The sequence below is a fragment of the Cynocephalus volans genome, chromosome 2 (assembly GCF_027409185.1).
Source record: "Cynocephalus volans isolate mCynVol1 chromosome 2, mCynVol1.pri, whole genome shotgun sequence".
NCBI lineage: Eukaryota > Metazoa > Chordata > Mammalia > Dermoptera > Cynocephalidae > Cynocephalus > Cynocephalus volans.
Window position 1 is genome coordinate 208067773 of NC_084461.1, and position 22084 is coordinate 208089856.

General features: G+C 52.2%; 3 protein-coding genes and 1 pseudogene across 4 annotated transcripts; all 4 read right to left on the minus strand.

The window, feature by feature from the left end:
- Nucleotides 1-4967: 4967 nt before the first annotated feature.
- Nucleotides 4968-10014, minus strand: LOC134370298 (glutathione S-transferase theta-4). The gene is made up of 5 exons (XM_063087395.1): nucleotides 9897-10014; nucleotides 8664-8751; nucleotides 7267-7417; nucleotides 6504-6680; nucleotides 4968-5165 (listed from the first exon to the last, which is right to left on the minus strand). The coding sequence occupies exons 1-5, from the start codon at nucleotides 10006-10008 to the stop codon at nucleotides 4968-4970; spliced, it is 726 nt and encodes a 241-aa protein (XP_062943465.1). The 5' UTR covers nucleotides 10009-10014.
- Nucleotides 10015-10933: 919 nt separating this feature from the next.
- LOC134370797 (glutathione S-transferase theta-1-like) lies at nucleotides 10934-12852 on the minus strand. The gene is made up of 6 exons (XM_063087757.1): nucleotides 12831-12852; nucleotides 12646-12733; nucleotides 12356-12501; nucleotides 11550-11686; nucleotides 11152-11328; nucleotides 10934-11068 (listed from the first exon to the last, which is right to left on the minus strand). Exons 1-6 carry the CDS (start codon nucleotides 12850-12852, stop codon nucleotides 10934-10936), a joined length of 705 nt encoding a protein of 234 aa, XP_062943827.1.
- Nucleotides 12853-16250: 3398 nt separating this feature from the next.
- LOC134370054 (glutathione S-transferase theta-2B-like) lies at nucleotides 16251-19329 on the minus strand. Of its 2 annotated transcripts, XM_063086997.1 has the most exons (6): nucleotides 19162-19329; nucleotides 18478-18565; nucleotides 17380-17530; nucleotides 17118-17291; nucleotides 16603-16843; nucleotides 16346-16424 (listed from the first exon to the last, which is right to left on the minus strand). In XM_063086997.1, the coding sequence occupies exons 1-5, from the start codon at nucleotides 19271-19273 to the stop codon at nucleotides 16634-16636; spliced, it is 735 nt and encodes a 244-aa protein (XP_062943067.1). In that variant the 5' UTR covers nucleotides 19274-19329; the 3' UTR covers nucleotides 16346-16424; nucleotides 16603-16633. The 2 variants fall into 2 exon arrangements, with proteins under 2 accessions (XP_062943068.1, XP_062943067.1); XM_063086998.1 differs by lacking the exon at nucleotides 16603-16843 and having other exon boundaries at nucleotides 16251-16424.
- Nucleotides 19330-20184: 855 nt separating this feature from the next.
- The window catches only part of LOC134370798 (protein PIMREG-like), a 30748-nt pseudogene continuing 28848 nt past the window's right edge, over nucleotides 20185-22084 (minus strand).

The following is a 22084-nucleotide window of genomic DNA, read 5'->3' on the forward strand; positions in this document are numbered from 1 at the left end:
ATCTTGTGATGTGAGATCCCTGGGTCACTGTTGCCACCACCAGGTGGACTTTGGACTTCCCAGACTCAGAAACTGTTAGCAGTAAATTGTTTTCTTTATAAATTACCCAGTTCCGTGTATTTTGTTATAAGTAATACAAATGGGCTAATACAGAAAATTGGTACCAGGAGTGGGATCAGAGTTGCAGCAGAGAAACCCCATCAGTGCCACGTCTAGTGGAGCCATGAGAACGAGGCCATCGTGGAGACCCTGAACCTGGGGGAACGCCAGCCTGCGAGAGCTAAAGCATCAACTGAGACAAGGAAAGCCATAGGAGCAGAGCTGCCTGAAGACTTAGGGACCCATCCCCCATACCAGTGTGCAGAGAAGGTCGAACATGGAGTCAAGGTACATGATTCGCCAGCTTTAAGATTTAATGCCTGCCCTACTGGGTTTCGGACTTGTTTGGGACATATTGCACCTTTATTTTGGCCTATTTCTCCCTTTTGGAATGGGAATGTGTACCCTATGTTTGTCCCACCATTGTATCTTGGAAATAAACAACTTGTTTCGAATTTCACAGATAGGACTTTGAACTTTGGACTTTTGAGTTGAAACAAGACTTTGGGAATGAAATGAATGTATTTGTATGTGAAAAGGACATGAGTTTGGGGGGGCCAGGGGCAGAGTGTAGTGGATTAAATTATGTGCCCCCCAAAACTCCCTGAAGCTTGAATTATGTCCCCCAAGTTTTATGTATTGGAAGCTTAACCCCCACTGAGACTGTTAAGAGGGTGGGAAATCCTATTACGGTAATTGAAAAGTGGGGCCTTGAAGAGGTGATTGGATTGTAGGACCATGCCATAGTGAATGGATTTAAAATGGTGGTCAGGGGTGTGGTTCTGAGGGCTTTAAAAGAAGAGAGTGTCTGTCTTGTCTGTCTGTCTGTCTGTCTCTCTCTCTCTCTCTCGGTCTCTCTCTCTGATTCCACCATCTTGCAATGTGAGACCCTTGGGTCACTGCTGCCACCACCATATGGACTTCAGACTTCCCAGCCTTAATTTTGTTTTTCTTTATAAATCACCTAGTTCTAGGTATTTTGTTATATGCAACAAAAATGGACTAATACAGTTAGTAATAATGATTTTTAACTGAAAAAAAAAGTTTAAGGAAAGATGAGAAATTCAGATTCCCATGTTCAAATTTTTAAAAGGAGTTAGATACTCTGAGAAGGCAAGTACTCCTCCCCACCTCTCCAGGGAGGAGCTGTCACAATTCTGGTCCAGGGCTTGGACTGTCTTGCAAGTTCAAAATCTAATTTGATCCACATTCCAAAATTGATCATTTTCTTAGGGCCTGACTCACATTAACCAACTCACAAAAGACCGATGGATTTATTAATTTATAGAAAAAAAGATAAAGGTCATTTAGGCAGAATACTCCCAACCGTAGCTCAGTGCCTTCTCAGCAGCGCAGTCTCCCCTAAAGCCTGGCAGGGACAGACTGAGAGCAAAGGGATCCAGATGACCTGTAAGGCACCTTCCAACTGGGATCTTTGGGACAGTTGAGAAGACTTTCCATATTAGTTATCTACTGCCGCATAACAAATTACTACGAACTTAGTGGCTTAAGACAACACACATTTGTTACCTCTCTTTTTCTGTGGGTCAGGGGTATGGACACGGTTTAGATGAGTCCTCTGCCAAGCTGAAATCAAGGTGTCAGCCAGGAATGGGTTATCAGAGGCTCAACTGGGAAAGGATCCACTTCCAAGCTCACTCAGGTTGTTGCCAGAATTCATTTCCCTATGGTTGTAGAACTAAGGGCCCTAGCTGCTTGCTAGCTGTTGGCTGGAGGTGAGCCTCAGCTCCTTGCCACGTCAACCTCCTAACTGGGTTGCTTACTCAAAGCCTGCAAGGGGGAGAGTCTCTAGAGCTAGTCTGCTAACCAGATGGAGTCTTATCTAACAGAACATAATCTTGGACGTGGCATTTCACCACCCTTGCCATGTTCCATTGTTTGGAAGGCCCCAGCCAAACTCGAGGGGAGGGGACTATACAAGGATGTGAATACCAGAAGGTGGAGATCACTGGGGCTCAACTTACAGTCTGTCTGCCTCACTTTCCAAGTGTCACCTCTCCCTTGGGGTGACGGAGACGGAGACGCAAAGGATTACTCAAAGCCCATTTCTCTAGAGCAGTGAGAGGCCCGAACGGGTTAAATCCCAGGAGGCGACTCCTTCAAGAGAGAAGGAATTCCTGGGAAATGACCCCGAATCAGGGCTCGGTTTTTTATTGTGCAGGCAAAAAGTGCAGAAAAGAACACAGGTGGTTAATCAGTCATAGTGAAAACAAACTGGCTACATAATTTTCTTTAAAGCAGGTGCAACTTAAAAATAGTTTAAGCAATTTACCATCAAAGGAGTCATAAAACTAAGCTATGTGACATACAAAAGAACCAATGAGATAATCGTTATGGCAACACTTAGTTCCCTAGGAAACTTAGAGAAGCAGTTGAAGGTGAAATGTGGAACCAGCCGCTAATTGGCAGAGTAGCCTTGAAGCTTTCGGTGCACATATTTTCCCATAATTAGGTTTAGCTGCACCAAGGGCATCTGCCCTTAGAGCAAGCACTTATGCTGTGTTACAATTCTTATATCCACACCAGAGACTTGTTAGTCCTGTGCAAGTTTTCTGTTTTTTCCCAAACTTAGCATTTCTATGTGCATTACTAAAAGGTTAGGTTACAAGACTCTGGCCTTGCTAAAACTAGGGACTGTGGCCCCACTGTGCTATAGCCTAACCTAAAGGGCTTTGGCCCTTCTAACAGCTAAGGACTGTGGTCCTACTAAGATAAAGATCCTACTAAGTTACAGCCTGTTCTAAGGACTGTGGTCCTTCTAACAGCTAAGGACTGTAGCCCTACTAAACTAAAAGTTAAGGCCCTGTGAAATACATGTGCTTTATTAGTGTTAGCACCCTCTACGTCCAAGGTCAGAGGGTCATCATGGGCCCGCAGCTCAGAAGGGCCCCACACATGTTTTAATGCTTTGCGGTTGCCATCTTGAAATCTTAATAATTTTTGAATTAGGGTCACCACATTTTTATTTGTAGCCAATCCTGTCAAAGGAGTCCGGGGAGCTTCCAGGGGTGGACAGGGCACTATCTGCTCTGGGTGATAATGGCACCACTGATGAAGAGCTGGCCTGTAGCTCCCCATCTTCATTCATAATGATGTTGCTTCATAATTTTATTTTCTTCTGATGTCTCTTTCTGGCTTTGGTATTAGGGTAACACTGGCCTCATAAAATGAGTTGGGAAATGTTTCCTGCTCTTCTATTTTTGCAGGGGTTTGTTAAGGCTTGGTGTTAATTTTTTGTTTTCCAGCATTTGGTAGAATTCGCCAGTGAAGCCATCTGGTTGTAGGCTTTTTTTGCAGGAAATTTTTTGGTTGATATTTCAATCTCTTTACTTGTGATAGGTCTACTCAAATTGTCTATTTCTTCTTGAGTCAGTTTTGGTAGATTATGTGTTTCTAGGAATTTTCCCATTTCATCTAGGTTATCTATTTGTTCACATACAGTTATTCATAGTATTTCCTTATAATCCTTTGTACTCCTGTAAGATTCACAGTATTTCTTCTTAATGCTTTGTACCTTTGTAAGATCAGTAGTGATGGCTCCACTTTCCTAATCTGGGTAATTTGAATCTAATTTTTTTTTCTTGGTTATTCTAGCTAAATGTTTGTTGATTTTGTTCATCTTTTCAAAGATCCATTTTGTTTTATTGATTTTCTCTATTGTTTTTCTCTTCTCTATTTCATTTACCTCCATTCTAATCTTTATTATTTCCTTTCTTCTGCTGGTGTTGGGTTTAGTTTGCTCTTAATTTTCTAGTTCCTTAAGGTGTAAACCCAGGCTATTGATTTGAGATCATTCTTTTTTAACATATGTGTTTACAGCTATCAGTTTCTTTCTTAACACTGCTTCTGCCTCCCACACCTGCCTCCCACAAATTTTAGTGTGTTTTCATTTTCACTTGTTCAAGGTACTTTTAACTTCCCTTGTGATTTCTTCTTTGACCCACTGGTTAAGAGTGTGTTGCTTAAGAGTATGTTATTTAATTTCTACATACAGACGCTCCTCAACTTATGATGTGGCTACATCCCTATAAACCCGTCGTAAGTTGAAAATATAGTATTGAAAATGCTCTTATTACACCTAACCTCCTGAACATCATAGCTTAACCTAGCCTTCCTTCAACATGCTTAGGTCACTTACATTAGCCTACAGTTGAGAAAAATTATCTAACACATTTATAATAAAATGTTGAATATCTCTTGTAACTTATTGAAATTGCACTGATTTCACACTGTCATAAAGTCTGAAAATCCTAATGTGAACCATTGTAACTAGGGACCATCTGTACTGGTGAATTTTCTAGTTTTCTTTCTGTTACTGATTTTTAATTTTGTTCCATTGCTTTCAGAGAGCATACTTCATGTGATTTCAATCTCCTTAAATTTAAGATTTATTTTATGGTTGAACATATGGTCTGTGCTGGAGAATATTCCATGTGTACTTGAAAAGAGTATTTTTCTGCTGTTGGGGGAAGTGTTCTGTACATGCCTAGTAGATCCAATTGGTTTATAGTGTTGTTCAAGTCTTCTGTTTCCTTGGTAGTCTTCTGTCTAGTTATTCTGTTATTGAAAGTTGGGCACTAAAATCAACTATTATTATTGACAATGTAATCATATTTAACCTTTAATTTTAAAGTTCTTTTTGGAAACTGGAAGGACCTGTGGCCACCACCCACTCCCACATCAGACTCTATGCTTACACCAGCCATCCCTGGTTCATCAGTCATGATGGTTGTTCCAATTCTTTATTAAGCAAAGAAACAGAGATGGTTTTTTTTAGCATCTCCCCTAAGGAAGGAGGCTCAGAGGGCCGAGCTAGTCAGGCCCTGCAAGATGGGCTGCCTCTGCGTTCACTTGTACTTCTGCAGAAACTCACAGATCCTCTCCTTGACCATTGGATTCAATGTTGAACAGTCCCATTCTTCCAACTTCACCAGCCGGTCGTGGGCCTCCCAAAAGAGGCCAGTGCCAATGGCCAGCTCTACCCGCATGCGCCACTCAGCCAGCTTGGAGCTGTTGAGGAAGACATTATGGTTGCCCCCCATGGGCTATGGATAGACAAAGAAGAAGGTGTGTTCAGGCTGGGGACCAGCCACACCTAAATCCTCTCCTACAGCCTCAGGGACCCTCCCTATATACCTCTTTAAAGAATTAGTCTACTAATCCCCAAGACCTGGGTAAGGGGTCACAGACTATACAATAGATGTGGGGTGGGGATGGAGGATCTGGAATCCCCCAGGGTTCTTGGTCACTGGTCTTGTTCCAAGGCTCCTGAATTCCTCTCTGAGGTGGCTCCTGGCCCAGGTGGTTCCCACTTCTCCAGCCTGCTATCTCCCATGGGTCCTGTTTCTTCCAGGAAAACCTCTTGTTCCCAGGTGAGTGGCAGCAGGGGACTTAGTTATTTTTCCTCGTGTTGAACCTCCCTCTTTGATCAAGCACAGGGGCTGGAATGGGAGACCCAGCAGGCAGCCTGCCCAGCAGTTTGGCTCATTCATTAAGAAACGTGCACCCAAGGACTAACAGGTACAAAACTATGCTATCTACCCTAAGTGAATCATAGTGCAGTGTATGCACGTATTGAAACAACACACTGTACCCCACAAATATGTACAAGTAAATGTTAAAAGAAAAAAAAAAAAAAGAAATGTGCACCCAAGATGTTTAGGAGGCCCAAGAGGGGTTGGAGGTAGGTGCGATGTAAGGGACGAGGGTGAAGCATAGGGCTGTACATTTGAGACAGCCCAGAATATTTTTTCCTGGTGCTGGTCTGCACTGCACACTGACCAGGGACCAAAATGGCCACTTTGCATACTGGTCAGAGACTATGCTGGCCTCTCAAAACACTGGCCAAGGTCTAAACTAGCCATCCTGCACACCAGCTAGGTCAGAACTGGCCACTCTCCCAGGCACGTAGGAGCTGTGTAAATGCCCCCCACCCAGGTGTGCCTCCAAATGCAGAGTGGGCACCCCTCAGACCCAGAGCCAGGAGAGCTGCCCTGCACAGCTGTCTGTCTGGAGCTCTGGAAAGGAGGCAAGCCCAGAAGGACACATCAGAAGGCTCTGCACATTTCCTGGAGAGTCCAGTGGGAGGAGGAGGCAACTGGGATCCTGGCAGATTGACCGAAGAATGCAGTGTTGTTCTTCCTATCCCAGGCTCACCCTCCAGCTCCTCCTCATGTTGTGGAATCATTGTCAAGCATGGATGATCACGACCCTTCCTGATTTAAATGTTCTGTGCTTCCTGTTGCCTTCCAGTTGAGTCTGGGCACCTAGACTGGCTCCCACAGCCCCTATGGTGGCCCTGCCTACCTCTTTGCCAGCCTATCCTCCAGTGATGTCCCAAATGGTCACAGAGGAGTACTGACCCCCCACCGCCTCACCCACACCTGCATCATCTCCACAAGGGCCACCAAGTCGGCCAGTGAGATGTGGTCCCCAGTGATGAACAGCCTGTCCTGCAGAAACTTCTCCTCGAACAGCTGCAGGTTGTTTTTCACCTCTTCCAGCATCTGCTCTGTCTTCTGGGCTGGAACCTCCTCACCTGTAATCATTGGGATCAGCAACTGGCCAGGATAGAAGGGAGGAGAGAAAGGGAGGCTGCACTCCGGTCCCATCTGCCCCTCCAGGCCTCCTTGTCTGCTAAATAGTATTAGCACCGAGGATGTGAAGTAATCTCACCTCTGTTAGCAGTTCTGATTGGTAGAAATTGGCTGGGGCCATGTGTTCAGAAGGATTTTGAGACCCCAATGAGAAAGAATCCTGTGATTGATTAGTGATGTCTGTCACAGGTGCAGGATTCGAAGTAGGAGAACACGGACTGGTTATTTGTCATCTTCATATCTGCTGATCTCTATGGGCCCTTTGACTCTGATAACTGTCTAGTTCAGAACGACATTTTTTGAATCCTGTCCTGGCTTGAGTAATATCAGCCCATCCTGAATGCCCTTCGCATAGCCTTAACAAGACTCTCATACCCAACAGCTCTGTCTCAGGAGACAGATATCTCAGGAGAGGCAGCTGAAGAAATGAGGCTCAGAGAGGGAGGGAGACTTGCTTGACCTCACCAGGGGTCAGCAGGCCCAGGACTGGACTCCAGACTTCCTGACTCTTGTTGCCTTGTCCCCAAGCCCTAGCTGTGGCCTTGCTCACCTTGATCCAGAGGATCTTGCTCATGGGCAGCTGAAGGGCCGTGTGTTGCCAGGCCATGAACTCGTCCACACGGGCGCGCATGTGCAGATCTGGTGGGTACCAGTGCGAGGGGGCGCTGTACTTGCGGCACAGGTATAAAAGGATGGCCACACTGCAGAAAGGGCAGGTCAGGGGCACCGCCCTTGCCTTCCCAAGTGCCCTGACACTGACCACCCCGGCGTGGCCTGGGCCCAACTGCTGGGGCCTCTAGCCATGGGTGGTCTCTAGGAGCTCACATTCTTCTGGGGAGAAAGGACGAGCTTGAGGGGCCCTGGGAAAGGCCTCCCCCAAAGCCAGTCAGTCCAGCAGTCATCGAGGGCAGGGTGAGAGACCTGCAGGCTGAGTAGTAGTAAGTGGATGGCATAAGAAAGGGCAGTTCAGACAAGGGGAATGGCGTGCTGAAGTACCAGGGTAGGAGGGAATGAGGTGGATTTGGAGGAAGGGGAGGAGGGGGACCCATATGAAGGAGGGTGGTGGGAGGAGAGGTGAGAGACATCCAGAGACTGTGGAGGCCCCTGGGGATGCGGGGAGGAGTATGGGCTTAATCCTTATGATTAGGGATTACATAGTTTGGGGGTGAGTGCTGGATGTGCCTCTAGTGCTAGATGGAAGCTGAACTGGAGGCAGCAGAATCGACAACAGGGAGGCCAAGATGGCAGCTCCTGCGACATCCAAGAGAGGGGTGTTGATGTCTGGGGAGGGCAGAGGCCATGAGGACAGAGGAGGGGATGGACTGGAGACATGTGTTGGGGGTCTTGCTGATTGATGGCTGGCGTGGGAAACTCCACAGGACAAAGGACCCAGTTTCTTCATCAACAACAGAAATGCAAAGGTAAAAGGTCATGGCATGGAAGGCACTGTAGACTAAAAGGGACCTGAGAGACGGGTCAAGCAGCTGCAATGCTCAGAACTTCTTTGGATCCTGATTCACACAAACAAACTCCAAGAACATATTCATGAGATCATTAGACTTTTGCCAAGGGGCTAGATATTTGATGAAATCCAGAAATTATTATGAATTGTATTAGGTGTCATAATAGTGTGTGGGAATGCTCTTTTTAAAGTCTTTATCTCTTAGAGGTACATTCCTAAACATTTATGGATGATAGTATGGGTGTCTGGAAGGCAAGGAAACGGAGTAGGGGCAGATGATGCAAAACAGGCCCTAGTCCACAACTGCAAGGGCTGGGTGATGGGTATGTGGTTTTGTTTTACCTCTTGCTAGTTAGAATTCATTCTACTTCAGTCCATGTGTGACATTTTCCATGGTAAATAAATAAATGCTAGCAGGTCAGCTCCCACTGAGTCTCCCAGGAGGAGCAGAAATGGATGGTGGGGGCCATGGGGAGGGCTGTTACCTTTCGGACAAGATAAAATTTCCATCTTTGAGGCTGGGCAGCTTCCTCAGAGGGTTGATCTCGATGTATTCCCTGCTGTGGTGGTGACCTGAGAGGGGCAGGAAAGGTCTGAGGCTGTTGGGATCCCAGGGAGGAGAGACCTGGGACTCCCAGAGACAGAAATGCCTTCCTCTCTATTTTCTCAACAAGGGGGAACTGAGGCCTTGAGAAACACTGTGACGCACATCAGGTCACAGGGCAAGTCAGTAGCAGAATGGAGACCAGGATCAAGTCTTCTGCCTCCTAGCCTGCCCACACCCCAGGCTTGGGGACCCCCGTGGCCTCCTGATTGTGTCCTGGGACCAGGACAACACTTTGGCTCACAGAAGCGGAGGCCTCCAGCCCCCACACCCAGTGCTGGGCCTGAAGCCACAGCCTGTGAGTCAACCGAAGCCCTAGGGACCTGAGTCCCACCCCTGCTGTTGGCTCTCACTCTGTCTCCCCTTTAAAGGGAGCAGGGCAGCTGTGGCAGGCAGGACAGGGTGGGGCCCAGCACACAGATGGAAGGGGAGCCTCTCAAATGCAGTCAGGGTCATCTGAACAGGGAACCCGACACAGGGGGCAGGAGTTGAAACTCTTGCTTGACCAGCTGCCTCTGGTTGGAAATATTTCCAGGGCCTTCGCTACACCCTGTTTGTTTCTGCAGCTCCCATGTCTCCTCCTCAACATTCTAGGGGCTCCTGCTTCTGTGAGCTAAGCGTTTGGAGCCTTCTCTGTGCTTGGAGTGGGACTAGAGCCAGATCTCCTGAACCTTGCATGGGATCTGTTTACCCTGAGCAGGTTTGAGCACTGGTGAGGATGGGTGTGGACTGAGCAGCACCTGGACTCTTTGATGTGGAATGACTGTACTTCTGTGACATGTGCCAACCTAGTGGGCAGGTGCTACAGATAACTAGATGCTTAGACACCACCAGGAGAAGGTGAGGCCCCTGGGTGGGAGCCCAGGGACTCCTTAGGAGACCTTCCTTCCCTTTTACCCTAGAAGAAGCTGCTCATCTCTGCATGGGGCTGTCATTAGTGGCAACTAAGGTAGACTAGACAGGGACACAGCCTACAAATCTCTTGGTACATTTTCTTCCCCTGCAGACCCTTGTGGGGGTCACCTTGGTCTCTGTCTCTGCTCCTCCAAAACGCCCCCACCTGAGTGCCCTGTCTCCCCGGGACCAGGCCTGCTGGGCAGCAATGGGGGCTGACCTTTCAGCAGATCCACAAACTGGAAGTCGAAGGGGATGCCGTTCTTCCTGGCGAAGATGTAGACAGCGCGGCAGGGTGCCGACAGCAGGTCCATGTAGAGCTCCAGGACCATGCTGAGACTCGTGCCTGGCCCCACAGCCACAGCTGGCTAGCCTTAGACATGAGCTGACGTCTGCCCCGAGCCCCTGGCCCTCTGCCCGCTCTGCCCCGGGCCCAGGACTCTGTGTTCTAGAACTTCTTACTTCCCTGAGTGTTGTCATGAGGCCAGGAAGCCCAGAATTCTCACAGCAGCAAGGATTCTGAGGAGGACCAGGAATAGGCTGGGGGGAGGCCCCTGGCAAAGGGTTGGGGGGATGGGGGCTGCGACCCTGCCTTTCCCCTCCCACTTGCACCTGTGCCCTGCGGCACCGCCTCACAGACACCCTGTCTGAGAAGGGCTTATGCATGGGAATTCACTGTGGGACATGACAGAAGGGGCTTTGCAGGGCCCAGAGAGAGGATGAAGTGATGAGAACAAACTCTGGAGGGTTCCAGAAGCAGGGACTGGGGGTATCCACAAGTAAACCTAGCCTCAAATGTGGCTAGGAAAGGACTGGGAGAAAGAGACACAGGAGCCTGGGGAGCCATCAGGGAGCACTGAGGACAACACCAGAGGGGAGTCAGTGGGTGGCTGGCCAGTCTGTGCCATGCAGAGGAGCCCAGAAGCTTCCAAGCCTGGAAGCCAGAAGCTTCCAGAACTGCAGTGGCCAGACTGTACACCTGGTGAATGAGGAAGGTAAGTAGAGACCTGTGGGGAGGACTGAGTTCTACTCCATGCTGTGTGATCCTGACAGATTCCCTGTCCTTTTAGGCCTCAGCTCAGAAATGGGGCAGACCCACTTCCTGGGGACAGAGTGAGGCTGGAGACAAGTGGAAGGGACACAATGTGTTTATTGCAGACAGCAGAGTACAGATGAGCCAGCTGCACCCACTCAGTGGAGCTGTTCCTGCAGCTGCTACACCAGCTTCTGGGCCAGCTGGGGGTCCTGCAGGGCCTCTCAGGTGTCCCAAGGCTGGAGTATAAGGTTGTGGGCCTCCTGGACAAGCTTGGAACCCAGGGCAGCTTGTACGCGTGTCTGCTCTGCTGCCAGCTGGGGCCAGTCTTCGAAGAATTCACAGCTGACAGCAGTGGGCTGGGAAGGCAGGGCAGCTGTGGTGGAGGCTAGGGCCTGTGCCTAGAGTCCCCCCAGAAGGCGGGCAGGTGGGAGAGCCTCACCTGCATCAGCTCTGAGAGTGCCATCAGTTCTGCCAGGGAAACCTGCTCAGTTGCCAGGAAGGGCCTGGCTGCCAGGACCTCCCCATCCAGGTGTTGCAGGGCTGGCGTCAGCCTTCCCAACAGCCCCTCCAGCTGTGCAGCATCCACAGGCTGCTTTGAAAAGTGGGGCAGGAGAGACTGGGCCGAGAGGAGAGGGGGAAGCTTATCCTGGGCCCTTCCAAGCCTCTTCATCCTCCTTTCCACCCCTTTCCAGCTGCCATCAATTAGTGATGCCCCCTCGGGCTCTGTGTTCAGAAGGATTCTGAGGATTCACTCAGGCTCAGGAAAGAGTCCTGTGATGGATTAGCCATGTCTGCCCAGGGCAATGGAAGGGAGGTGGTGTATGTACTAACTAGTACCTTCCAGCTCTGGGGGTCCTGGCTCTTGCCCAAGCCTGCATGATTGGGCCAAGGAGGCTCACCTTGTGACAGGTAGATGTTGGTGGCAGGCAGCTGGATGGTAACATGCTGCCACACCAAATACTCATCAACAAGGCCTACAGCTCAGGCACATACCAGTGTGCATCTGTCTGGTACTTGTGGCTCAGGAATTAAAGGATGGCCAGGCTGCAAGCAGGGGGCATCAGAGATCTTCTCCCCACCCCGTCAGGGCTGGGTGGCTCTATCGCTCATACCCAGGGTGATCTGACAAGGTTTCTCCCCAACTCCACCTCCATGGGAGGACCTTCCCCCACTCCTCGAGGCAGCATCTCCCCGTGAGTTTCTCTATAGCCAGCTCTGGGCCCACGTTTCAGCCTCCCCTCCCAGCTACTACTCCAGCCTGCCCTCTGAGTCCAGGCCCCACTGCCTGGCATCAGAGTCCCCACTCAGCACATGCAAAGCTGCCCTGCCATGTGTGCTCTGCCCAAGGCATCTCCAAGTTCCCTTCTGAGTGCCCCAGGGCCTGGGGGAGGGGCTCAGAGAGTCCCCTTTCTTGATGCCCCTTGGATCCCTAGCACTTGCAGCCCATTTTCCGTCCTCGGGCAAGCCCTGAGAGGTGGTTACACTATTACTCCATGTTACAGAGGAGCAACCTGGGCACAAAGCTCTGTGACCTGCCCAAGGACACAGAGCGAAGAATTGGGAAGCTGGGGTTCAAAGTGGAGTCTGACCTGGGATGTGTTGGGGACATTTGGAGAGGGGCTAACCTCAAGCCTGGGCCCTGCCTGTTGGCTCCAGGTTGTCCAGGCCTGGCTGGATGACCCATTCCCCTTCCCCACCCTGGCAGCTCCAACCAGCTTGGGCTTCAGCCAGGTTCCAGCCTCCCAACTTTAGCCCTAAGTGGTCCCTGGACCCAGACCGTGCCTCTGGGCTGGGAGGGCAGAAATAGGAAGGATTGCTAAGACAGGGGTGGTCAGCTTTCTCTCTACTCCCTCCACCTCCACCCCCAGCCCTGAGCCCCAGGACCCAGGCAGAGCTTGGCTCTGACCCTGGGTGGGCAGCAGGTCACCATTACCTCTCAGCCAGCAGGTAGTCTCCATCCCTGAAGGCAGGCACCTTCCCCAGAGGGTTCACTTTCAGGAACTTGGGCTTCAGGTGCTCCCCTGGTGGGCGGAGAGGAGGGGAGGTTCAGCTCAGGGCCTGGCCCCTCCGTGCCCTCTGCGCCCTCTCCATGGGGCCCAGCCCAGCCACCTGGCTCACCCTTGTCAGCTCCATTGGCCATAGCTCAAAGGGGATGCCATTCTTTCTGGCGAAAATGTAGATGGGGTGGCAGGGGGGCGAGTACAGATCCAGGAACAGCTCCAGCCCCATTGCTGTGCCTCCCGCCTGCCCTCTGCTCAGGTTTGCCTCCAAGAGTTGCTCGGCCACTCCCCCACAAATGGTGCCAGAGCTCTGCGCCCCTCCCTGAAGCCTACTTCCTCCTCCACTGGCTGGGTGACCAGCCCAGCAGCCACCCCTCCCTGGCCTCTGTGAGTGGAGGAGGGGTACGGGGGGGGGGGGGGGGGGGGCGTTGGTTGTGCTCGTGTGATCATTGGTTTTCCAAAAGCAAGGTCCCCAGCCTGCCCCTCCTCTTCCTCCACAGGGTGTTGCAATCCCCAGGACACTCCCACCTCCCCTCCCCACTCAGCAGGGCCCAACACTCCTCCCAGAGCCCCCATCTCCACAGCAGCTTTCACAGTTCTCCAGGCTGAGGACGGCTGCCGTGAGCCTGGTGGCAGGGACACACTTCCAGGGTTTAATGCTTCCTGTGTCTTCTCTCCCGCTGCACCTGTGATGCACACACACACACACACACACACACACACACACACACACACCACAGTCACACAATTTACTCACATTAACATAAATATACACTCACGTACACTTGTGCATGCACAATTCACTCAAATTCATATACATATACACACACACAACCACACACTCACACACAACTCACACACACACACACACACTCACTCACACAGCCTTCCCAGCCCAGGCCTCTCCTCTACCCAGACTGGGTAACAGTGGGTCCTCATGTCTTAAAGGCCCCTCCGTCTCTCCTGCTCCTCCTCCAGGGCTCCCACTTCAGGTGCGGCATCCCAGCCCCTGGGGTTCAGGCCAGACCCCTGGGAGTCTTTGCTTTTCCTCACCCCCACCTGTTCTCCTCCATTGCCAAGTGCTGTCATTCCACCTCCTGCCTTTCCCATCCCCTACCTGACCTCTCTTGGATGGCCTGGCTTCTGGCTTCCACACCAGCCTCCTGGTCTCCACTCTGGGCCCCACTCCAAGCCCAACACTCTGGGTCCTGGGTCCTGTCTCCACACAGCACCAGAGAGGGTTTCTAAAGTTCAAATCTGATGCCTCGCTCCCCTCCCATGGTTGAGTGTGCTCAGCCCTGCGGGGCATTCCCCCCCCCCCCCCCCCCCCCCCCGTCTAGTTGACAGGATTTTGTGGGGACATGCCCTCGGCAACATACATACTCAAAAGCCATGTGGCTTGTACGGGGCTGACCCCATCCCTGGTTCCAGGCACAGCACATGGGTCCACCTGGCCGGCGAAGACCCTGTACCCCTTGGCCTGGATCAAGTAGGGCCACTGTGAGCAAGTCCAGGGACTGTGGCTGCCAGTTCTGGAAAGGAGGAGCTGGGATACAGGCATAAGGCTAGCCCCTGGTAAGGCCATCGGCCCTGTCCAAGGAGAGGTTCTGGGAGCCACTGGGCTGCAGAGAGAGCATGGCCAGCACAGACCCTTCCCCACCGGAGAGGGAGGCCTGTTGTGCTTTCTCCCCTTGTTGCCTTTCTCAACTGGGTCCACACAGGCCAAAGGTGCTCTGGACACAGTCAACGTGCCAGCTCGGGTACTCACTCACACAAGCGCAGGCCTGTGGGTGGGATGGTACCAGAGGGGGCCGCTGTCTGGTATTTGCAGCTCAGGTGGCCAGGGCAGGGGAAGTGGCCTTGAGGACCCTCATACTGCAGCCTCTCCCTCCTCTCTCAGAAGCTTGCAGGCCTCTGGCAGAAGAGGTCTCTGCCATTTGATAGATTCCTCTTTGTCCCCTTCTCTGTCTAGCTCTCCCCACCCTGACCCACTGTCCAGTGGTCAGGCCATGTCACTGACCAACACAGATGCTGGCAGCTCCCCATTGTCTGGAAACTAACACCCCTCCTCAGCATGGTGCAACAGTACATCCTCATCTTGCTGCGACGACCTTCCCAGCCTCACCTCTGCCTTCACCTCCCAGCATCCTCTTCACATGCTGGACTGCTTGAGAGTCCTCAACACCCTCCACTTTCATATCTCCAGCAGGGTGGGCCCTTCCTTCTGCCGAGAGCTGCCCTTCCCTCTGCCGAGAGCGCCAGTTGGAATTCAAGGTCACTTCTAGGGAGTCTTTCCTGCCTCTCCTCCTGCCAGGATCTGCTGCCCCCTTAGGTTGCTGCACAACATGGTTAGTTCAGCAGAGGTCACTGAGGACTAATCTGTCATCTACACAGCACTGGGAGTGACTGTTTAACTTTTTGTTTGCTTACTTATACTTCATTGGAGTGTCTGTTAAAAGCAAGACTGTCCAACTGTGAGCAACCAAAAAGCAGCCAGTGTGGATAAAGGAGTCACAGGCTGCCGCAGCCCATCCCCAGCCTCCAGGGAAGTAATGGAAGAGGCCCAGAAAAGCACGCTAGGGTGGCTCCCAAAGTATGAGGCATCTCTGAAAGGGAAAGGCAGCCAGGATGGGACCTATGAGGGAAGCCACACACCAGACACCCCGAGGACAACTGTAGTATGTTGCTGCTGGGGGTGCTGCAGGCTGGGAATGGCAGAGGGTGGACTAAGGCCACAGGAGAGGTGGCCAGAGGCTCAGAACCCATTAAGCACCCCATTGATCTGTTGGCAGTGACATCTACCATCACATCCGAGAACTGCATTCATGTCAGCCACATGGCCTCCTGTGAAGAGCTCTTGGGAAACTGGGGTACCCTGGCCCTCTCTCTTGGAAGGGCATACCCAGGGGCCTGAGCAACCTCCTCCTCAGAGGCCTGAATTCCAAGAGGCCCCTCCTCCAGCACCTAGGAATAATAGACATTTATTTCATACTTCCAGTGTCCTCCCTTGGTCCCCCAGCCCTAGGAGTAGTAGCTTCCTGCAGTGGCTACCTCTGTGATAATCTGGATTCTCTCTTCCTTTGGAGTTCTCTAATGCCTGGTTACCAATTCTTTATATTAGATTGTCTCTGATAAAATATCTGGGGTGGGTTTCATCTCATCATTACTCGTGGAGATTTGTGTGACAACGTATAATCCTACTGTTCGCGGTTATTATGCAACTGTCTTGGAAGACAGGAGTACTTGCTGAAAGAAATCTTTTATGTTTTCTAGACTTCAAGGACTGTTACTATGTCCTGTGAAACCTCATCTATATCCTTTAATAGTTTGCAATTCTAATTGGCTACTTAATGATTACCTGGTAATATTGGTTATATTGACTTGTTATCTGTGAGGTTACTTTGGTTACCATGATAAGGTTCACTGGGACATACTTTTATTCCATATGTATAATACAATAATGTAATAAAACCACTAACTCTTGGTTCCTTATTCAAAGTGTTCAGAATCTTTATTATATTTAAAACACCAATGAGGTTTGCCAATTTTTAATTGGTTTGTTTTTTGCATGTTATTGATTTTTATGAGCTCTTTATATATTGTGGATTTTAGCCTCATATTGCTATATATGCTGCACCTGAAGAGAAGCACTGCCAAGGTCACCCAGCTGTCCTGCCTGTGCAGACCTCCTCCTGGAGCCAGAGACAAGGGACTGGGGCAAGGTGGAAAAAATGAAAAGGGGCAAGTAAGAAACAGAATGAAATTTGGTTGTGGTTTTTGGCGGTTGGCTGGTATGGGGATGAGCCCTGGACCTTGGTGTTATGAGCGTCGTTAGAGCACCATGCTCTAACCAACTGAGCTAACTGGCTGGCCGCATAATAAATTCTTACCACTAATCTCCTGGCCTCCATCTCAGACCTGTCAGGGGATCTTGGCAATACGAAGCAGCATGTTCGGATAGGCCTCTGGAGGGGGCACTGGGAGTGTTTTTTTGGCCGCCTGTTCAAGGATGCTCAAGATGGGACTGTGGGCCTCCTGGCACAGCTCAGCACCCAGGAAAGCCTCCACTCGCCCACGCCATGCCGCCAGTCGTGGCCGTCCCTCAAACAGGTCATAGCCAAGAGCCACAGGCTGTAGAAACAATGACGGGAATTGCTGTGGGGATACTGAGACTCCAATGCCAGGGCACCGGCACAGGTATCAGGGACATGGTCCTTTCCCCAATCCCCACATGAGGCCCAAGGCAGTGTGGTCAGCCTCAAGGGCCCAGTTCAGCCAGAGACTTGCTTTGTGATTCTGGGCAACCCTTGGCTTTCTCCAGGCCTCAGTGTTTCTGTCTGACTTATGGGGGTAGAATTAGGGGGGATGCTGCCCACACCCGCTGCTCCACCAGCCGAGCTCACACCTGCATCAGCTCCTCCAGTGCCATGAGATCAGCCAGTGTCAACTGCTGGCCTGTGAGGAAGGCCCTGTCCCCCAGGAACTTGTCCTCTAGCTGCTGCAGTGCCTGGTCCATGATGGCCCTGTTGCGCTTTACCTTCTCCTCAGGCACCTGGGCCCCAATGAGCGGCGCCACTACCTGGTGGGGCAGAGGGTGGGTTTAGTCTGTGGCCCCTGCCTCCTCCTAGGTCCCTGATGGTCAACCACTCCCAGAAGGTTCTCCTCACCCGGGTCCACAGGGACACGCCAAAAGTGCCACGGATGCAGTCGGCATGCCAGCCCAGATACTCGTGGACGCGAGCACGGGCCTGCAGGTCAGGCGGGTACCAGTAGTCTGCAGTCTGGTACTTAATGCTCAGGTAAATCAGGATGGCCACACTGGGGACAGTGGTGGGAACAGTGGCTGTAAGGACCCTGGCTCCGGGCCTTTACCCCTAGCTGCTCCCCACCCCCAGTGGGGTCCTGGGGCTCCTCTGTGTTTGGTGGACTCACCCCCCATCCCAGCTCCCTGGCACTGCCTCCTCCCTCTCCCTGACTAGAGCCCCCAGAGTCTCCTCCTTTCTTTGTTGTCCCAGGCACTGCCTCTTGGCCAGACCTCCTGCTTATATTTTGAGAACCTCATCTCCGTGATATCCCAGCAGCTGCCCTATGAGGTAGAGACTCTTGTTATCTCTTTTGCACAGGAGGAAACTAAAGCTCAGATTAGTTAAGTGACTTGTCGAAAGCTGCACAGCTCAGAAAAGGTTCCCTGTGTCCCTGGAACCCTTGCATGGGGCTGGCACACAGTGGGTACTTGATGGAGCCCTTCGAATGTCCACGTGCATGGGTCAGGGATCAAGCAGGGAAGCATATCCTTGGGTCTCCTTTGACAGGTCCTCCAGCCATCACGGCTGTAGCTGCCTGACCTCTCATCCTCTTCCTGCGCAGTGGGAACCTCACTCACCAGAAACTGTGCCCTCAGACCCTGGCACTGGCTTCCAAGATGGGGGCTAGGGGTGTCTCAGAAGTCAGGAGACGCCCTTTCCAGCTTCCATTTGTTGAACCTACTCTCTGTCCAGGACTGGACAAATGTCCCCTTGTCTTCTCTTCCAATACCCTTCAGTTTGGGGGTGGAGAGGTCCTGGGATTCAGAAGAGAAGGCTGAAGACAAGAGAGGTGCAGGGACAGGCTGCTTCTGGTCATCCCAGACTCACCCCCAGGCTGTCTGCTCTCCCAACACCGTCACCTTTCCCTTCACTGCCCCATGGCAACTGAGAGGGCCATAGCAGAGAGAGCTGGGAGTCTGGGAGTCTCAGGGTTTAGGAGGTGAAAGGGAAGGAGGGCACCTTTCGGTCAAGATGAAGTCACCATCCTTGAGGACAGGCACCCTATGCAGGCTGTTAACCTGGAAGAACTCCTTGCTCAGATGCTGCCCTGGGGAGGAAAAAGTCAGGAGAGGTCTGCAGAGCAAGAGCTGCACCTCTCTGCCCTCCCTCCTCCTCCCCAGCCAGAACCAGAACCCCCCCAGGCTGCCCAAGGACTGGGTCAGCCCCACTTCCTGGGAGAGCCTCCCTGCCCTGCCACCTCCTGGGGCAGCCCAGGGGCTCTGGTGGGTGAAGAGAAGTTATTGAGCCAGGACAGGGGTGGGCCAGGGTTGGGGAGGCAGAGTGGGACGGCTCAGCTCTTAGGATCCCCATTCTCACAAGAGCACGCTGTTCTCCTCAAGCTCTCAAGGGCTTTGCGAATGTAAACGCGTGCTTTCAACGCAGGAACGCTGAAAATCCAGTTAAGTATTTCCTCCCCACACCACAGAGTATAAAGTAACATTATCCTCCTTTATAAGGGGGCAAGCTAAGGTTCTGAGAGGGCCTTGGCCTGAGGCCACTCAGCCGAGGGCATTCTCCGGTGGGAGACGCTGCGCGAGGAGATGAGGGGCTGTGCGGGCCGGGGGTGTGGGACGCTCAGGGAAAGGCCGAGCGAGGGGCCTGTGGGTGCACGGGGTCTGCGGACACCTGGGCAGCGGGGCCCACCTTTGAGCACCTCCACGGTGCGCAGCTCGAAGGGGATGCCGTTCTTCTTGGCGAAGATGTACACGGCGCGGCTGGGCTGGGACAGCAGGTCCAGGTAGAGCTCCAGACCCATGGCGGGGCGGCGGGGACGACGGGGACGACGGGGACGGCGGGGACGGCGGCCGGGGCAGCAGCTGCGGCAGGCGCAGGGCGGCCCCGGGAAGAGAGGCTCAGGCCCCGCCCCTCGGGGCCGCGGCCAGTGGGGGCGCGCCCCGCCCGCCCCCGTCAGTTTCGACTCGGTTAGTCCCGGCGGGACCGCGACCCAGCTCCGCCAGCAGATCCCCGAGCACGGCGGCGGGGAGAGGGGACGCGGTTGCAAGGTGCGCGCGCGGGGCGCGGGGAAGACTCTGGGTCGGGAGGAGCAGGCCTCGCCCTGACCCGGGAGCGGCCGGGCTCCGCGCTCCTAGAAAGTCGCCGGCGCGTGGACATCTGTGTGCTCCTTCAAAGCTTTGAACGGGATGCTGCGACGAGGCAGAAGAATGGGGGGGCGTGGGGGCGAATGGTATCCTCAGCAGGTATCGCTGGAAGAGATCTTAGAGGTCCCCCAGCGGGACTCCACACTTGCGAGGGTGTCCCGGGCTGGTGGGAACCTTGACTGGAGGGCTCGGTTTAAGGAAGAGCTTTCTACATACAGCCCAAGCTGTCCCCGGTGGGGCAGCCGCCGTGAGAAAGGGGGTGCTCCCTGTCCGTGGTCCTGAAGGGGTCTGGGGGAGCAGCACTGACTAAGCAGGAACTTTCTTCTCTCTTTCTTCCTCAGTCCTCCCACCCCAGCCCTGGCATCCTCCCAGGGGCCACAGGGATGTCCCAGGGCTGGGCGCGGGATTCTAGCTGTATCTTTCAGAGTAACTTACCCTCCTGCTAGGGACCCAAGCGCGCGAATCAGAATGCTTCCCTGGGAGTTTTGAAGTTGGAACTCAGGAGAGAGCAGGTGCCTCTGGGGATGTAATTGTAACCTGGGGCCGCCTGTAGCGATGTTTCCAGACTTCACTGAGCAGGCTGGTCTGAGAAAGAGAAGCTGACAGAGTGTGGGAGAAAAGCGGGCTCTGATTCCAGTTCTCTCAGCAGCCTCTACTCCCTTCCCCTCCCAATTGAATGAGTTTTCCGGGAAATCCCCTTTTTTGTCTATACCTGTGAGTGTTGAGTTTCTTCCCCTTCTAAGGAAAAGAATTCTGACACACACGAAAGCAAAGGTTCTAGGAAAAAAGCCTCATCATCTGAGGGTTCAGCTGCTATGGACAGAAGTTGGAAGAGTAAATGGTCCAAGAAGTTTTCTTTCCATGAAAGGAAATGAAGGGGCCCTTGGACCTAGCTGGGTCCCAGAAGAGCCCGAGAGTTTCCGGACCTCATTCATTGCAGGTCCCAAGGGGCAGCTTCCCCTGGGCTGGGCGGGCACCCCCTCCCACCCACAGGGTCAGATCCGGCTCATGAACCGATGGGCCTCTGCATTCCTCCAGTTCCCATCTTCAGGGGACCAGGCCACCCTCCTCCAGGTCTGGGTGCTGCTCGTGCTCTGCCCTTGGCCTCAGAGTCCCCTCCACCCTCGGCAAGGACCTTACTTGGCCACTTAGCTCCTCTCTCCATCTTCAACTTCTCCCCTTCTTCTGGCCTCTTCCCCCACACGAAAACCTCCTTGAATCTTGACAAAAATCTCTTCCTTGTCCCTGCCTCCCCTCTTAACCACTAACATTTCTCTTCCTCCTCAGTAGATGGTTAAAGGCATCATTGCCAGGCTGTCGCCATCTCTGCATCACTCACCTGCCTCTAACTTGGCACTGGATCCTAAAGTTCCGTGAATCCTGTAGCCAACTGCTGGCTGTGCCTCCATCTCCAGAAAGAGTGGGGGAGAAGGGACAGCCTCAGCTAAGCCGGAAAAAGAAGGAGGGAAGGTCCAAAGGCAGGAAATGCTGAAATCCAGATGCTTAAATCCAAAGGTGGTGAGTGGTGAGGGAAAGTGATGTGGCAACCACTAACCTTTGCAGTGGGTGGTGATTGAAGAGCGACACAGGGAGTGGCAGTGACTCCAGAAGAAACTCATCAAAGGCTCATGAACCCCACTAATGGAAGCAGGGATATGTCCTCTTTCCTTCCTGTTGTAGGCTGAATAATGTCCCCCAAAGATATCCAGGTCCTATTCCCCGGATCCCATGAATGTTACCTTGTATGGTAAAAGAGACTCTGCAGAGAGATTCAGTTAAAGATGTTGAGATGGAGACATCCCTACCCTGAATTATCTGGGTGGGTCCTACATGCAAGCACATGTGTCCTTATTAGAGGGAGACAGAGGAAGATTTGACACAGAAGGCAGAAGGGGATGGCAGTAGAGTTTTTTTTTTTTTTTTTTTTAAAGATGACTGGTAAGAGGATCTTAACCCTTGACTTGGTGGTGTCAGCACCACACTCTCCCAAGTGAGCCAAATGGCTGTCCCTATATAGGGATCCAAACACGTGGCCTTGGTGTTATCAGCACCACACTCTCCCAAGTGAGCCATGGGTCGGCCCCTGCAGTAGAGATTTGAAGGTGCTATACTGTGGGCTTTGAAGATGGAGGAAAGGGCCATGAGCCAAGAAATACAGCTTTAGAAGCTCAAAAAGTCTCCCATGGAGCCTCTGGAGAGTGCATGACTGTGCTTGCATGTTGGTTTGGGCCCAGTGAAGTAGATTTTAGACTTCTGGCCTCCAGAACTGTAAGAGAACAAGTTAATGTTGTTTTATGCCACCAAGTCTGTAGTAATTTGTTATACCAGCTGTAGGAAATGAACACAGATTATGGTACCAGGAAGTGAGTTCCTGCTGTTAAAAAAAAAAAAAAAATCTAAAAGTGTGGATGTGGCTTTGGAATTGGGTGATGGGCAGAAGCTGAAAGAATCTTGAGGCCCATGATAGA

Bases quoted from the DNA above. Each gene is read 5' to 3' on its own strand.
- LOC134370298 (XM_063087395.1), bottom strand. From the start codon at position 10,008: ATGGTCCTGGAGCTCTACATGGACCTGCTGTCGGCACCCTGCCGCGCT. The intron at 7,418-8,663 runs GTAACAGCCCTC...CCCTTTCTGCAG, and splicing joins AATTTTATCTTGTCCGAAAG to TGTGGCCATCCTTTTATACC. The intron at 6,681-7,266 runs GTGAGCAAGGCC...TATCCTGGCCAG, and splicing joins GCAAGATCCTCTGGATCAAG to TTGCTGATCCCAATGATTAC.
- LOC134370797 (XM_063087757.1), bottom strand. From the start codon at position 12,852: ATGGCCAATGGAGCTGACAAGG. The intron at 12,734-12,830 runs GTGAGCCAGGTG...TCCGCCCACCAG, and splicing joins GGCCAATGGAGCTGACAAGG to GGGAGCACCTGAAGCCCAAG. The intron at 11,329-11,549 runs GTACTAGTTAGT...CTCTCGGCCCAG, and splicing joins AGGACCCCCAGAGCTGGAAG to TCTCTCCTGCCCCACTTTTC.
- LOC134370054 (XM_063086997.1), bottom strand. From the start codon at position 19,273: ATGGGTCTGGAGCTCTACCTGGACCTGCTGTCCCAGCCCAGCCGCGCC. The intron at 17,531-18,477 runs GTGCCCTCCTTC...CACTGTCCCCAG, and splicing joins GACTTCATCTTGACCGAAAG to TGTGGCCATCCTGATTTACC. The intron at 16,844-17,117 runs GTGTGAGCTCGG...TTGTTTCTACAG, and splicing joins CACTGGAGGAGCTGATGCAG to CCTGTGGCTCTTGGCTATGA.